General features: G+C 36.1%; 3 protein-coding genes across 3 annotated transcripts in view; 1 reads left to right on the top strand and 2 right to left on the bottom strand.

Annotated features, from left to right (window-relative positions):
- Positions 1-15,197, bottom strand: part of LOC129799205 (integrator complex subunit 4) — a 252,861-nt gene that overhangs the window by 46,382 nt on the left and 191,282 nt on the right. The window lies entirely within an intron of this gene.
- Positions 2,459-3,504, bottom strand: LOC129799221 (thiamin pyrophosphokinase 1). The gene is made up of 2 exons (XM_055842916.1): positions 3,276-3,504; positions 2,459-3,215 (listed from the first exon to the last, which is right to left on the bottom strand). The coding sequence occupies exons 1-2, from the start codon at positions 3,502-3,504 to the stop codon at positions 2,584-2,586; spliced, it is 861 nt and encodes a 286-aa protein (XP_055698891.1). The 3' UTR covers positions 2,459-2,583.
- Positions 3,947-15,188, top strand: LOC129799213 (serine/threonine-protein kinase pelle). The gene is made up of 5 exons (XM_055842904.1): positions 3,947-4,130; positions 4,264-4,370; positions 8,989-9,654; positions 12,311-12,666; positions 14,946-15,188. Exons 1-5 carry the CDS (start codon positions 3,948-3,950, stop codon positions 15,101-15,103), a joined length of 1,470 nt encoding a protein of 489 aa, XP_055698879.1. The 5' UTR covers position 3,947; the 3' UTR covers positions 15,104-15,188.

The raw sequence follows: 15,197 nt of genomic DNA, 5'->3' as shown, positions 1-15,197 counted from the left end.
AAAATTTCCTAATATCTGTTATTAGATCTTTCGCGGTAGGATAAGTTGAGCGTAATTTCAATCGTTGTTGTCTTGAAAGACGCTGATTTAAAACAAACTCTATGAGTTTTCGTTTCTCCCCTTCAATTAATATTGAATCGTAATACTCTAAATTTCCGATCAATTCTTCTAATGATTCATTCTTTCCGTCAAGTTTTGTAATTAAATTTAAGGCGGTTTTTAAATCAAAATTCGACATTGTATTTTCTTCTGTATTATACTGATCTTCCTCAATATTACTTTCGTTTGTATTTGCTAGTGTTTCTTCACTCAATCGTCTACTATTTCCTTCACTTGTAAGTTGATCTTTATTATGTTTCTTTGACTTTATAATGTTTTCAATTCTGTCTTCAATGTGAGCTCTTATTAATTTCCAATCATTTACGAATTCTTTTAATAGACCAAATTTTTCTAAGTCTCGCTCTAAGTCAATTGTTTTTTCAATATCCTTTCTTTTAATTCTTAGTGCATCTAACGTATCAAGATAAGTTTTATTTACTCTCAAATCCGATCGTCTCTCTTGATTATCTTTTTTAAGATTACTTATAAATTTTCTCAAATAGTCAATTAATTCTTCTATTGTGTTAAGTTCCATTTGTTTTTGTTTACTTATGATCTATATACTCATCTGTCATCATATTTTTCCTTATGTTGACCCATATTCACTTCCGAAATGCTGCGTTGCATTTTCCGACGTTGCTTTTCTTCTGTTGTCCGATGACGCAATTGCATTGAAGATCAGTGCCCTCCATGGTATACGTGCTGCGGTGTTGCTTGGGCTGTATTAATTGATGTCTCAGCAATGATGATGTTCACTGTACTTTGCACCTTTCGCGATGACCGCTACTGACCCATGCTGGCTTATGGCTCAGAATTTGCCACGTTTAAATTCGATCGTTGACGTTGGTCCAATTCAAGTCCCATCTGTCGGAGTCTGGCAGATCTTTCGATGCTCATTTTCCACTTGTTATATCCCTTTTCCAGCAACTTCCAAATCACGTAGACTGCTATAAGAGTTAAAAGTGTTGTGAGAGCAATCTCAATATAACTTAAATTCAGATGCTGGGCTATCTCCGTTGCTTGATCCTTGGTACTGCAGGTTTGCGGTTTAACTTCTGCTTCCACTACATCATCCTGGAGCTGAATTCTTCTGCGATGGTAACGTCCGGTGCAGGCTATCATTTTCCTCTTTGTTAAAATTTACACGTTTTCACTTTTTCTTTAAAACTTTTCTTTTACTTGTTTTGATTATTTTTTGTCCATAATTTATTTTTTCACTATTTATCCTTTTTTTTCACCATACACTAGTCTCCAGATGTGGCAGGATCGCCATGAAGTGTTGGGACTTGGGGATTTTTGGGAGCCCAATTAATAAAAGACGTCCACTCCCATGCACTGTCTAGTTTATTCTCTTCTTTGCTCACAATTCACAATCATAATGCACCTTCAACTTACACATACACCTCAATATTTTCAAGACGTTGAACAAATTCAAAAAATCCATCCGGATTACGAAGCGGACATCTGTCAAATTGTCTCCCAATCATCCGGATTACGAAGCGGGCACTGTATATTCAAAATTATTTTCACTAAACATGAAGTTTGTCCAGAGTGAATTAAAGTATTATTAACATTGTATCGAAGTTTTTAATACATAATTGTGATAAAAAATGAAACATAAGCACACCATGAAGAAAATTCTCTTTTTCTTTGTCAGACAGAAAATAAATTCACACTGCACAAAATAGAAAAACTGTTGATCATTCAAAAAACCTAAATGTCATTTTGTCCCCCAGTTAGCCGGATATCGAAGAGTCTACTGTAGTATTAACTATTGTTTATAAAGTAGAATTTTTCCTTTGAAAAATAAGAGAAAAATTAAAAATTCAAAGGCTGCCGTATTAAAAGGCACACCACTTTCCCTGACTCCATGATTCTGATAAAGATGAAAACATCGAATGGTTAAAAATCTTTAGATACAGTACCCAATGAGATGAAATTTCTGGTTCAGACACCAGAAAAGAACTGACTAAAGCTTCGAGTGTTTAAATATAAGTAAAAATATCAAAATATTATGTAAAATTCGACAAATGGCAGCGGCTGCCACTTGGTCCTTCCGTGACACTTTTAGTTAGCGTTCTACGAAGTGTTAAAAAACAAAATTACGCCGATTCTAAATATGTATATATCCCAAAATCGCAAAAATGAAGTTACGACAAATGCTGATTTAACTGACGAAGTCGCCCCAGAAAAGCAATAGAAGTAGTGGAGGAGGTCTCTTAAATTAAAAGGACGTTGTAGCCACCTAAGTTAATTAGCCCCGGTCTCCCCTATTCTCTCTATCTAATCTTGGCGCAAATTTCCAAACTCTAACCTTCAAGCCACGTGGTCTCTATAATCCCCAGAAAAACTGCCCAACTTCCCTACTTAAAATTTATTCTCAACAAGCAAAAACAGGCTAAAAAGCTATTACAGTGTGTCATTTCTTAGACGGAATCTATGCTAAAAGAGACAGTGTTGCAGGAGAGGAACTCAAGACATTCGCTAGTCCTTTTCCTTTCTGGTGCCCATGCACCAGAGGACATGATCCCCAGTGGTAATGTCCACGGCTGGGGAGCCACTGTAAGTGTTGGAAGTGCTGACAAGGCCACCAAACTGGGTAGTCTTGTTAGTCATGTCCCACTTGAGTCCTCTCGTGCTCAGAACGCATTTGTGACCAATTGGGATGAGAGAGCACCAGACTTTCTGTTCCAGGACATTGGGAGGGATGTCGATGGTGTGATGTCCGGGTGGCAGGAGCCAACTGAGAGAATTGCTTGACATTATGAAGATTTTGAGGTCAGGAGCAAAGTTCTGGGCTTTGAAAAGTGTATTTATGTTAGCCATAATTTGATCCAATCTCCCCGATGTATCTGCCAGGACAATGACAGTTTCCACTCCACGGAGGCTCAGTCGAGGAGCCAGCTGTCTCAGGGCCTTGGTAAAGTCAGTCTCATTCTGGTCTTGTGTCCGGATCACCTCGCAATTGAGGCTCTCGAAGTGGGAAAGTGTGTCAGGTTTGACTGAGTCAAAATCTCCTGTTATCATGTCTGGATGGAGGATATTAGCCTCAGGATTGCCCTCCAGGAATGTCAACCATCTGTCTGTTCCACCGTCAACGGTGTGCCGAAACTGGGCTGGAGCGATCCAAGGAATCAGCGGGGAAAAAGCCACATTGAATTTATTGTTCCACTTACCCGAATTCCACATTTCAATCACAAAATCCTGGTCCAAATGGATGGGCCGATTGAGAATTATCACAGCATAGAGTTGCTCCTTAAGTTTTGAGGCTGTGAGGTAGTTTTCAGGTGTCCAGGTTGTTCTACTGGCCTCGGAGGAGGAATTATTGGGCAACTGGTGCATCCTTTGAGGTCGCAAGGATTTGAACAACTTTCTGGTGGAATTTGTAGTCAACCGGAAAAGCATACACGGTGCCCAGGTGTATTTTCTGACTCCGTACCTGTCCTAGAGCACACACTAATGCTCAATTGCCGCAGTAATTGGGCAATTGAGGAGCAATTTGGGGCAGAAAGTGGAGCAAAAACGCGTGTTTTAAGTACATAAACAAACATGGACGCTCCTCCAGTGACAGCTGATGCTGTCAGAGAAATGCCCTGACGTCACTGGGGAATCCAACAGTTGTCTGGTGAAGTCACGTCCCCACTTCTTTTGCATAAAATCCGAAATTCCTGGGACTCTCGCTCTTAGTCATCGTCGGTTTCCCGGGAGGCACGTCTCAGTCAAGCCAAACGTGAGTGGATCAGTCATTGCAAAACCTTCCAACCGGTCGGATTGCAATCTTCCTGACCTCCGGACAAATGCAAAAAAAGTGCGTCTTTTGAGTGAAATCTCCCGGTCCAAGTACAGTAATGCAGAAGCGTGATGAAAAGATTACAAGGGGCTCCTCTAGCTCCAGTGGAGTTAATTCAGACATTTATCTCTACGAGATGCCTGCCCAGGAACGAGAACTTCTCTGCCGGATACTCGATGAAAATGATGTATGGAGAGATTTAGCCCTGAATCACATGGGATACACAAAAACTGATCTCCAGGTGAGAAGAAAAAATCCTCTTTGTCCTGAAGACAATGCATCCTCTGAGCCAGGGTCAGGAAATCTTTGGTTAGGAGAAAGTGGCGCCAATTTCATCATCTCACAAAAAACTTTCACTTTTTCTGCTATTTTAGGAAATCAAACGGCAAATGCAACTTGGGAATTCCCCAGCAGATGAGTTGCTGACGATGTGGGGCGATCAGAATCATACGGTGACTGAGCTATTTGTCCTCCTTTCCAGGTAAGAATCTCCAGGAAGTCTGGTAATTAGAACCACAAATATTTTTATTGAGCTTATGTGAAGTGAGATTATTTCATGCTTCCCTGTAGTTTTCTTAAGAAAATTTAGTAAATTCGAGCATTGGGAGGATTGAGAGTCAATGAATCTCTGGGCTTTTCTTCTTGGAATCGCTGAAGTCAGTTGAATTTTTATCAAAAGCGTATGCATCATGAGCATGCAGCATATGCATCATGCATTATTTCTACATTTCACCGCGAAAAAAACACGATTTTTAGCCACTAGCGGCAGGTACACGAACTTCTGATGTACTGAAAAGTTGCAGAGCTTTAGATTACCTTTTCATCTTACCCCATTTGCCAAAATTGCTTGACAATTTCCGCACGTAGAAAATTAACATTATTTGAAAAAAAAAGCTAGTGATAAGCCTAGATCAGTTTATTGTAAGTGAGATTCTTAACGTGAGCAATACTCGAACTGCATGCAAATTCGATTTGGAACTAAAGATGAGAGGTATTATACAGCAATTTGGAATAAAATTTCTGAGAAATTGAAAAACCTTTTATTTAAATCAAAATATCTAGGAAGTAAATGAACTGACAGATAGATGATTAGGAATATAGACCAGAACATATTATAAAATTTGATTTTTCGACTGTGGCGCGCTTAGCGTTGATTCTACGAAGTTCAAATCGCTCCTAGGTTCTGTGCACTCAGACAGAGAATTTAATAAAATTTAAGATGGAGTCAATAAATTTCGTTATTAGAAAAGTTTTTCAAAATTTTACTCTATGATTGCTTGCGCGGTTTTGTTTTAAGTCAAGGGGCACAAAATAGATTTATCGTTCAAATTTTTGTGAAACAAGGGACTAACTCAAGCAAGTTGATCCCGTGTCATTCTAATTTCAGCAAAATTTGCACATCATTTAGAATGACAAAGAGCTAACTCATAAAAAAACATATTTTGAAAGGTAAAAATATGTATGTTTCTATGTTTATAATAGTGCTCATACAAATAGAAAAGAATTAAATTGTTTTTAATAACATACATAAATGAGATAATTATTTATAAAAACTTTAATCTTTCATGCTGTCTCCTGAAAAATGGCTCAGATTGATTTGGCCCCTTGTAATTTCCAAGGAGCGAAATGTTCTATAAAATTGTATCGCTTTTCGAGACCTTTAATTTACGCCATCACTCGTCAAAATCGGTCGAATAGGTCGAATAGAACCGGAGATATGACATTTTGAATTTCGTAAATTTTGACCCCTCATATCTTTGATTCTATTGTAACCACAGTGAACCCACGGAACTTTTTTAAACTTTATGGCCTATGCTACAACACGATAAAATTTGATTAACTTGCACAATGCCGTTTTTGAGAAAAATGAGTTTGAATTTTGACTATCGCAGCGCCACCTGTGGTGACTTTTTGACCTTGAGTGGTCATCGAGACGAAACCAAAACACCAAAATTTAGGTCAAAATGTTAATTAGAACCGGAAATAGAGGCCGGTCAATTTTTGAACTTTGACCCCTTATAGCTCGGGTCAGGGGTTATGGATCGACTTAAATATTTTTTTGTTTGACAGGTATAATCTGTGGATACAACATACTAAAATTTGAGGCCTATGTGCAAAGGAATTTTTGAGTTGTTTAACTTAAGAAATTGAAAAATTTTCTTTTTATAATAGCGCTTCTAGCGGTGGTTTTACGAACTTCCGATATCAATAGGAAAGTGGCATTTCACTAGAGCTTTCCAAAACGCCCTTACTTTTTAAATTCTGACAATTAGAACCAGAGCTATGGCAATTTTAAAAAATTTTTTTTTGACCCTTATAGCTCGGGTCAGGGGGGTCTGAGCACCTTAACTCTTTCCGGACCGCAGCATATGCTGCAAGCCAATTTCACAATTTTTAATCAAAAATATCTAAGCTCAGGAATTAATTGAGGTCCTACAAAAAATATCTTACATTTGGACAACCTTATAGTTTGTAATCATCCACAAGAATCGGATTTTTATCAACTCTGAATAATTAAAAAAACATTGTTTTTCATAGAAAATGCATATGCTTCTTTGGGTACTAGAGTCCCAAAAGAGACGAAAGAGTTAAGTTTGGTATTGATCGAAATATCTAAGGCCCAGCTAAAACATATTAAAATTTGAGTCCGATCTATGCCATATCGACTTATAGTTCATGTTGTTAAAATATGAAATAAAATAATGAATTTTTGAGAGAAAATTCTGTGGTTCATAAGTCATTCAAATACGTAATTTGTGGATAACGGTATACTTTACGACCTTATGATATTCAGGAGACTATGTTTGTAAAGGATTCAAGTCGGCCCACGCAACATTTTCATGGATTTGGAGGATATTTAGAGGTTTATGAAACAAATCTAAAAAAATGAATTGATAGGGATATGCGATGTTCCAGGAAAATTGTCCTTAAATCCTCCTCTACACATCCTTGAGTTATCCTTTGATACCAACATCCTAGGATGTACCGTTATTAATTATAAACAACTTTTTTCAAATATTTCGAAAAATTTCTTAAAGATTTTTTTCTTAAGATATCTGAGAAACTTGAGGTGATGGACCACAAGTTTCTTCGGGGGAAATGTTCATGACATACCAAGGAACAAGAAACTACTCATTATTTTCCATCCCAAGAAAAAAAGAGTCATTTTGTTGCGCCGTGTTATCGGTTCATAGTCTACCAATTGTCGTTTTACAGTAGACTCTCGCTCAATACGGTCTTTTTCAATCAGGCCTGGAATTTTGTTGATAATTTTCACGCTTTATTCTCCGGTTCATTACCGGTTCATAATCTATCGACTGGAATTTTAATTAAATAATCAATTAAGGAACGGTATGTAAATATTCAAAATGGCGCCCAAAAACAACTTAGAATTATAATAAATAGTACAATTGAATTTCGGTTAAAAATTTATTACCGATTCATAACCGATTGGAAGCAATTTAGAATTATGAGGGTTTCCAAGACGTTTGCAACCAACCTAAATTTGATCAATTCCTATGAGGAATAAACTATCTAGAGCTTTTTAATCATTCAAATGTTACCGTATTAAAGAGATTACATAACGAATTTTGATAAATCGAAAAAAAAAAACACTTTATTGGAAGGGACGGGGAGCAGAAAAATAATTTTTTTTTATAATCCTGTTTTTAAGCAATTCAACATTAAGAATTTTAAAAATAGATTTTTCGACCCTTGCTTCTCTAGCGAATGGTTCGAATGGTTACGTGAATTTGTCATGTTTAAAAAGAATTAAAGTATAGTAATTACACAGGATCCTGCGATTTACACCTTTGACAATCCATATTGCACCCGTCAAATAATATCTGCAGATATCTTTAAGATTTCTGTAGAGAAAATCTACACCTCTACAGAATATCTGCAGATAATATCTGTAGATATTCTTACGAATTTTATTTGGGCTTGGGACAAAATTCGTCAGAATATTTCGGCAGATTTTCTGACGAATCTCTGACGAATTTCTGTAGATATTCTGCCGATTTTCTGTAGATTTTTTCTACATTCCAGACTTTCCAGACAAGATGTGTCAGAAGAGATGGAAAAATTTTTCACTGAAGTTTGCAAAATTCAATAGAGTTATTTTTTGTGATATCACGGTGTTTATATAAAATAAAGAATTCTGCGACGCCGTGTTACAAGATCTGTTTAAAGTTTTCACTTCACTTTTCTCTACTTGTAACACGGCGTCGCAGAATTCTTTATTTTATATAAACACCGTGATATCACAAAAAATAACTCTATTGAATTTTGCAAACTTCAGTGAAAAATATCTCTTCTGACACATCTTGTCTGGAAAGTCTGGAATGTAGAAAAAATCTACAGAAAATCGGCAGAATATCTACAGAAATTCGTCAGAGATTCGTCAGAAAATCTGCAAATATTCTGACGAATTTTGTCCCAAGCCCAAATAAAATTCGTAAGAATATCTACAGATATTATCTGCAGATATTCTGTAGAGGTCAAAATAGCAATTGTTGATGAAAATTGTTCCGAAATGTGTAGAGGTCTTCATGAAACAAGTTTAAAGCAACTTAAGTCCCAGCATTTTATTTGAGTTACAGTAGACTCTCGCTTATTCGGCTCTTTTTTAATCGGGCGCAAAATTTCGTAAACAATTTTCACGTTTGATTTTAAAACAAATTTGTTCAAATTCGCTGTAGTTCTTCTTGTTTTATCGTGATTCTTTATAATTGAGCGGTTTTTGTGGAATTTACAAATACTATGACGTCGAAATATCTCGATATATGGATGACATTTTGCCCCATGCCCGATTGAGAGAGAGTCTACTGTAATAGCAATAAAACCATCAAGTCATTAACTATTACCGCGTTTATACTTTACGATCAGTACATTTTTGACACCTGTCATTTTTATGATCATTGGGGACTTTATTCGCGCTCCTCTCGAGTTTCAAGCCCAATCCTATGACTTTCATTATTTTAGTCGAATACAAAATAGGTGAAATGTACGAATATCAATCTCATTCAATAGAATGATTAAGCTTCTAAAATGCTCTTGAGTTTTGGAGGTTTCTCTGACTCACAAAATAAATTTGATAGAATGCAACAGTACGTGGCCATGACAGCGATCAAGGATCTGGTTTCTCGCCAATATCATCGGCTCATTTACAGCGGTCAGCCAGACATTTCCCTTTTGCTTAAGAATCAAAAATTAGAGGATAAGACTCCGGCGACAGAGGAACGAAATGGAGCTGGAAAGTCCAATGCCAAAATCCTCAATTGTCCACAAAGTCTAGTCAGCAATGAGAATAATGAGGAGCAGGAGGGTGCCTCATCGGCAGGGATGGACATTAAGAATTTCACAGACTATGCCAGTACAATTCCTCAAATTGAGTATCAGGAACTTGTGGAAGCCACAAATAACTGGTGTGATAAGAGCATTCTGGGCAAGGGGGGCTTTGGAACTGTGTACAAGGGCACGTGGAAGTTCACAGCGGTGGCTATAAAAAAGATTCAGTATCGCGGAACGGGAAATGCCGAAGCCAATAAGATACAGATGCAGCAGAGTCTCAATGAGCTGAGGTATCTCAATTCCTGCCGGCATGACAACATCCTGCCTCTCTACGGGTACAGCATCAATGGGGATGAGCCCTGTTTGGTGTATCAGCTCATGACTGGAGGATCTCTGGAACAGAGACTCTTCAGCAAAGCCCAGGAACCACTATCCTGGTCACAGAGGATCAACATCGCCAAAGGGACTGCAAGGTAAGTCTCAGAGATCTTTCAACCCTCGACTATCCTTACAAAAAACATAAAGAAACAGCCTGAATTTTTGTGGTTTTAGTATGCTATGCATGCCATTGCCCCTAACGCCACTAGCGGTTCTTGGGTGAACTTTAAGTGTAACGAAGAGTTTATTATAGGATAGTTAAAAATTGGTAGAAAATTTTTTACAGTCGAGATAGTCCCGAAATTTTATTTCTATTTCCAAAATATTCGAAATATTTGCAAAAAAAATCATTTTTTTAGAAAATAAATTAAAAAATAAATAAAACATTATTCGCAATATTTGCAATATTCACAAAATATTCGGTACATATTTAAAATATTTTTGAAATAATTGGAATATTCACAAAATATCCAGATTATTTGGCAATTGGAATTTTTTACAAGATAAAATAAATAAAAAATATTAAAAAGAACGAAATATTAGAAATACGAACAATTAAAAATATTATAGCTATGAAATTTATCGAAATATGAAAATTCATTAGAAATTCTGAATATCATAAATCATGAAAAATATTTTCAATAAGACATCTAATTGTCTTATTGGACTATTGGATAAAATCGGAGAGTTTTAGGTTATGTTAATCCTAACCTAAATAATTAAAAATGTATTTTTTATGATCTGATTTTATTAGTCCGCCCTGCTCTCAGTAAGAGAAACTCTGGATCAATAATTGAGTCATTATAAAAAAATTGGTAGAAAATTTTTTACAGTCGAGATAGTCCCGAAATTTTATTTCTATTTCCAAAATATTCGAAATATTTGCACATAAGAACACATAAGAAATTTTCCTTCAAAACTTTGAATGTAGCATTTCTAACCTCAAAAACACCAAATTGTGGTTATATAAAATATTTTTGAATTAATTTATCAAATTCTAAAACAAATTTTAAGATTTTTTTTAAATTATGGGAGAAAATTGTATGTTTCATTGTATTTCACGATTATGTTTAGTAGAAGAATCTCTCTTTGAGGTTAGGTTAGAAAAAAACCGCAAATACAAGAATAGCTACTTGATAGAATAAAAGAGTTTAGGAGGTTCATTTAGAAAATATCACTTCAAGTAAGAATTCATTAGAGAAATAGGGAAAACAGGAATAATTGAATAGTGAAAGTAATTGAATTATAACCCCAAATTTACAGAATTTCTCCAGTTATAAATTTGTTTTAAATATTGAGGTTAAAAACAGGATAGTGGTAAATAAATCAGTGTGAGAATTTTTTAATTAATCCCCACCTCAGTTCAACAGTGAAATTTATTTACTTAATTGTCAAAGAGATTATAAAATGTGAGGTTAAGGTGATATATTCATTTTGGGGGCACCAAGTGGCGCTCATACAGCTTCAGTCGCTCTAATTTTCTCGTGTTTCATGTCCTTGCCAACTCGCCCGGTACATTTAGGCCTCCGTTTGGACCCGTTATGCATCCCGTTTTTAGGTTATAAATGTGAAGTCATTTTGGTTATAAATCTAAGAAAAGGTTTAACTATAGCACAAAAGTGAAAATGTTTTAAAGTGCTATTCAATTTAAATATTTCTTTAACTTTCTGAGGATTAAAATATTGTATTTTGTCATATCTTACGAATCCTAACCTTCAAAAATTTTGAGGTTAGAATTACAATTATGAGAGAGGGGTTCCTAAAAAAGTTTCAAATTATCAATTTTTAAGCTTTTTTAGCCACAAAAGCTAAAAGTTTTGATCCAAAAATCGGTAATTCAACAAATTCTTAACCTAAAAATATTTTTGAGGTTAGGATTTGTAAGTTTTTGGGATTGGAATTTGAATAATATTCTAGTAGGTAATGTGATAGGTCTGTTGATTCTTTAATTAATTATATTACATAACTTAGCCTCCAAAAAGGAAATAAGTAAAATATTGGCAAAAATCGTATTTGCAGTAGCCGCCAAAAAATGCCTTTGAATATTTCTAAATATTCAGCGAAAGAATATGCTTCTTCGGATCAATGACTCTGACAAAAACGTGAATTTAGGCATATACTAATAAATTTATTTAGGCGATTTGGGTTGACTCTTATTCACGATGGCCATGTAGCAGAAGACACCAGCACGTGGGAGGGGCAAATTCTTGAGGAAATTCCCACCATCTGGAGAATTATCCAACATTTCTTGCTGCCTCTGGCGAATTTCTTCGACGCTCGGACGTCTCGCTGGGGATTTCCGCGGTGAAATTCTCTCAGTGGCTGCTTTCTGCAGAGCCAGAGAAAAAAAACAGGGTCAGGTTTATGTGATTGGGAAAACCCCGTGAAAATTATTCTCACAATAGAATTTAGCACATTCAGGAGTGTTTCCGTCGCCCGGGGATTTCTGTTGAACGGCTGGAGGAGTTGTTTAGTCTCCTTAAGGCAAATCAGAAGGAATTTTGTCAAACCGTTTCGTGCTTCTGCCTCAATAATGTTCCTCTGAGCCGTTGGACTTTTCAATTTATCCACCCAAGCTTTCAAACGTTGTCTCTCATTTGGCTTCAGAACATGAGAAAACTTCTCGATTTCGCGTAAAAGACGAAGAAATTGCGCATTGAGGCTGTTTAGCTCGTTTCCTGGCCTTCTGGACATTGTCCAATACGGCAACTGAGATTCAAATGGGGAATTTTTTATTGTGCTCGGTTTTAGGGGTCTTCAGTATTTGCACACATTCAAGGAGAAGCCTCTGATTCATGGAGACATCAAACCTGCCAATATCCTCCTCGATCCGTGCTGTCAGCCAAGGATCGGGGACTTTGGGCTGGCCAGGGAGGGTCCTAATGCAGTCAATACCGCCATGGAGGTTTCTCGTGTCTACGGGACTAAACCCTATCTTCCGGCAGAATTCCTGGGCTATCGCAGCCTCAGCACCAAAGTTGATACTTTCAGCTTCGGCGTTGTGCTCTTTGAGCTGGTGACGGGATTAAGGGCTTATGATCACAAGAGGACCCACAAATTTCTCACCAAGCATATCATGTCCGCGTGTGCAGAAAATGTGTCCATAGGTAAGTGCTTTATTACTTTTTTTCCACAGGGATAATCACGTTGGAAATTTTGCCTTGTTTCCCTGGCCAGGGGAAGATTTTTCCAGAAAAAAACATACAAAAACCACAAAAATTTAAAAAAAATTAGCAGAGAAACACACCACACGTCCTTAAAAATCACAAGTATATTTTCTGGAAATCTTCTTTTTTTGATCAGGATTTAATTTTACCATGAAAACTCAAAATAAATAATAATAATAATAATAATTCGCGATCGAACAGAGAACATGTTTTTTTCCAATCCATAAAAAGTAAAAAAGATAAGCCAAGACACAAACCAGAACTACGTAAAAAACATGAAATCGTTTTAGTACGATTCAGTTTTTCCCAGTTTTTCTTTGGAATCGTTGTCTTCGGTAATTTTTGTTTTTTGGAAACGTCTTTGGAAATCTTGTCTTTCATATATTTTAAACAAATATATTTTATTAAATAAAATAATGATATTACAATGGTTTTTTTTTGAAGTTTTTAGTTTCGTCCTTTAGGGCAAAGGGAAATTTTCTGCGTTCGAGGAAGTTTTTGGTTTCGTCATTTGGGGCAAAGGGAAATTTTCTACTTTCTGGGAAATTTTTAGTTTCGTCCTTTGGGGCAAAGGGAAATATTCTGTGTTTTGGGAAATTTTAATTTCGTCATTTTGGGTTAAGGGAAATTTTCTGTGTTTTGGGCTGTTTTTAGTTTCGTCCTTTGGGGCAAAGGGAAATTTTCTGTGTTCTGGGACATTTTTAGTCTCGTCATTTGGGGCAAAGGGAAATTCTCTGTGTTTTGGGAAATTTTTAGTTTCGTCCTTTGGGGCAAAGGGAAATTTTCTGTGTTTTGGGAAGTTTTTGGTTTCGTCCTTTGGGGCAAAGGGAAATTCTCTGTGTTTTGGGAAGTTTTTGGTTTCGTCCTTTGGGGCAAAGGGAAATTTTCTGTGTTCTGGGACATTTTTAGTTTCGTCATTTGGGGCAAAGGGAAATTTTCTGTGTTTTGGGAAATTTTTAGTTTCGTCCTTTGGGGCAAAGGGAAATTTTCTGTGTTTTGGGAAGTTTTTGGTTTCGTCCAGGGAAATTTTCTGTGTTCTGGGAAATTTTTAGTTTCGTCCTTTGGGGCAAAGGGAAATTCTCTGTGTTTTGGGAAGTTTTTGGTTTCGTCTTTTGGGGCAAATGGAAATTTTCTGAAAAAAGGGAAATTTTTGGAAAGTTATAAAATATACCTGTGCAAAATGTGTCACAGACAAAATTTACGAAAATTGTGCAAAATGTATGAAAGACAAAATTTCCAAAGACAAAGTTTCCAAAAAACAAAAATTACCGAAAACAAAGATTCCAAAGACAAACTGGGAAAAACAAAAGTGAAAAAAAATAAAATGGAAAAAACGAAGATTCTCGATCCCATTTATCGCAGATACTTTAAATTGTTTTTCATCTTATTTACTGACTTTTTTTTTTTAATGAGAAATCTTAGAGTTCGCATACTTCTAGTGAATGCGATCATAAGAAAGTTTAGCAGAGACACATAACTGATGGACAAAAATGTGTTGTGATAATAAATTTATTTCAGTTCATTTTATACATAGATTTATTTTTATGCGATTTACATTCCACTTTTCTTTGTTTTTACAAAATATTTCGTATTTACTGCAGCATGGCTATCTAAATAGCGCAGACAACAAGGTTTTGCGATGTGTGTCTTGGCTAGTCCGTTCTCAAAGTAACAGTCAATTTGTTTTTAGAAAATTCTATCAAGTAATTTTGGAAAAGATAAGGTTCCTTTGCTGTGTCAACAAATTCGTTAATAGAAATCTAAATGGGTTTCAAATGCATAATAGTGCTATTCCAATTAAAAATGAAAATTAGGAATCATTTCCTAAACATTTTTTTTAGCACTTTACTGTTTTCAATTGCATCTCCATTATCGATAGTCCTATATGTTGGTTCCTATCACAACTGTTTGGTGGTTTTAGAACAAGGTGGGAAACCAGTCGAGACAGGAACCAACACAATGAAAAGTCGATAATGCAGAAGCACTTGAAAACAGTAAAGTGCAAAAAAAAAGTCTAAAAGAGGTAGTTTTCCCCTTTTAATTTTTACTGGAAAAGCACCATTTTTATTAAATTCGGTCGAGTTTGAGATCTGGAAAGTTTAGGAATTAACAATCGAGAACGGTTGCCAGCGCCACTCACGGGAGATAATTAAAATATTGGGCATAAAGATTAACCAGAACTTCCTGGCCCATTCTTCAGTAGAACTTTTTTTCTTTAGATCAATTACTTGACAAAACCGTCCCAGCGGATGGAGACACGAAAAAGGCGTGCTCAATGATGATTAATCTCGGACGTTTCTGCACCGCAGACAGGGCTGAAGATCGTCCGGAGATGGTGAAAGTGCTGTCGTTCTTCGACACCAAAATCTGCTTGTGATTGTTAACTGCATTCCGCAAAGAATTCCTTCCAAATGTTGCAGATATTTTCTGATTTTTTTGATATAAACAATTTTCATAGCAAATCTGTCTTT

This window comes from Phlebotomus papatasi, chromosome 1 (genome assembly GCF_024763615.1).
Source record: "Phlebotomus papatasi isolate M1 chromosome 1, Ppap_2.1, whole genome shotgun sequence".
NCBI lineage: Eukaryota > Metazoa > Arthropoda > Insecta > Diptera > Psychodidae > Phlebotomus > Phlebotomus papatasi.
This window is presented reverse-complemented; position numbering and strand designations above follow the sequence as displayed.

Bases quoted from the DNA above. Each gene is read 5' to 3' on its own strand.
- LOC129799221 (XM_055842916.1), bottom strand. From the start codon at position 3,504: ATGCTTTTCCGGTTGACTACAAATTCCACCAGAAAGTTGTTCAAATCC. The intron at 3,216-3,275 runs GTAAGTGGAACA...GGATCGCTCCAG, and splicing joins GATTGAAATGTGGAATTCGG to CCCAGTTTCGGCACACCGTT.
- LOC129799213 (XM_055842904.1), top strand. From the start codon at position 3,948: ATGCAGAAGCGTGATGAAAAGATTACAAGGGGCTCCTCTAGCTCCAGT. The intron at 4,371-8,988 runs GTAAGAATCTCC...TAAATTTGATAG, and splicing joins CTATTTGTCCTCCTTTCCAG to AATGCAACAGTACGTGGCCA. The intron at 9,655-12,310 runs GTAAGTCTCAGA...GCTCGGTTTTAG, and splicing joins ATCGCCAAAGGGACTGCAAG to GGGTCTTCAGTATTTGCACA.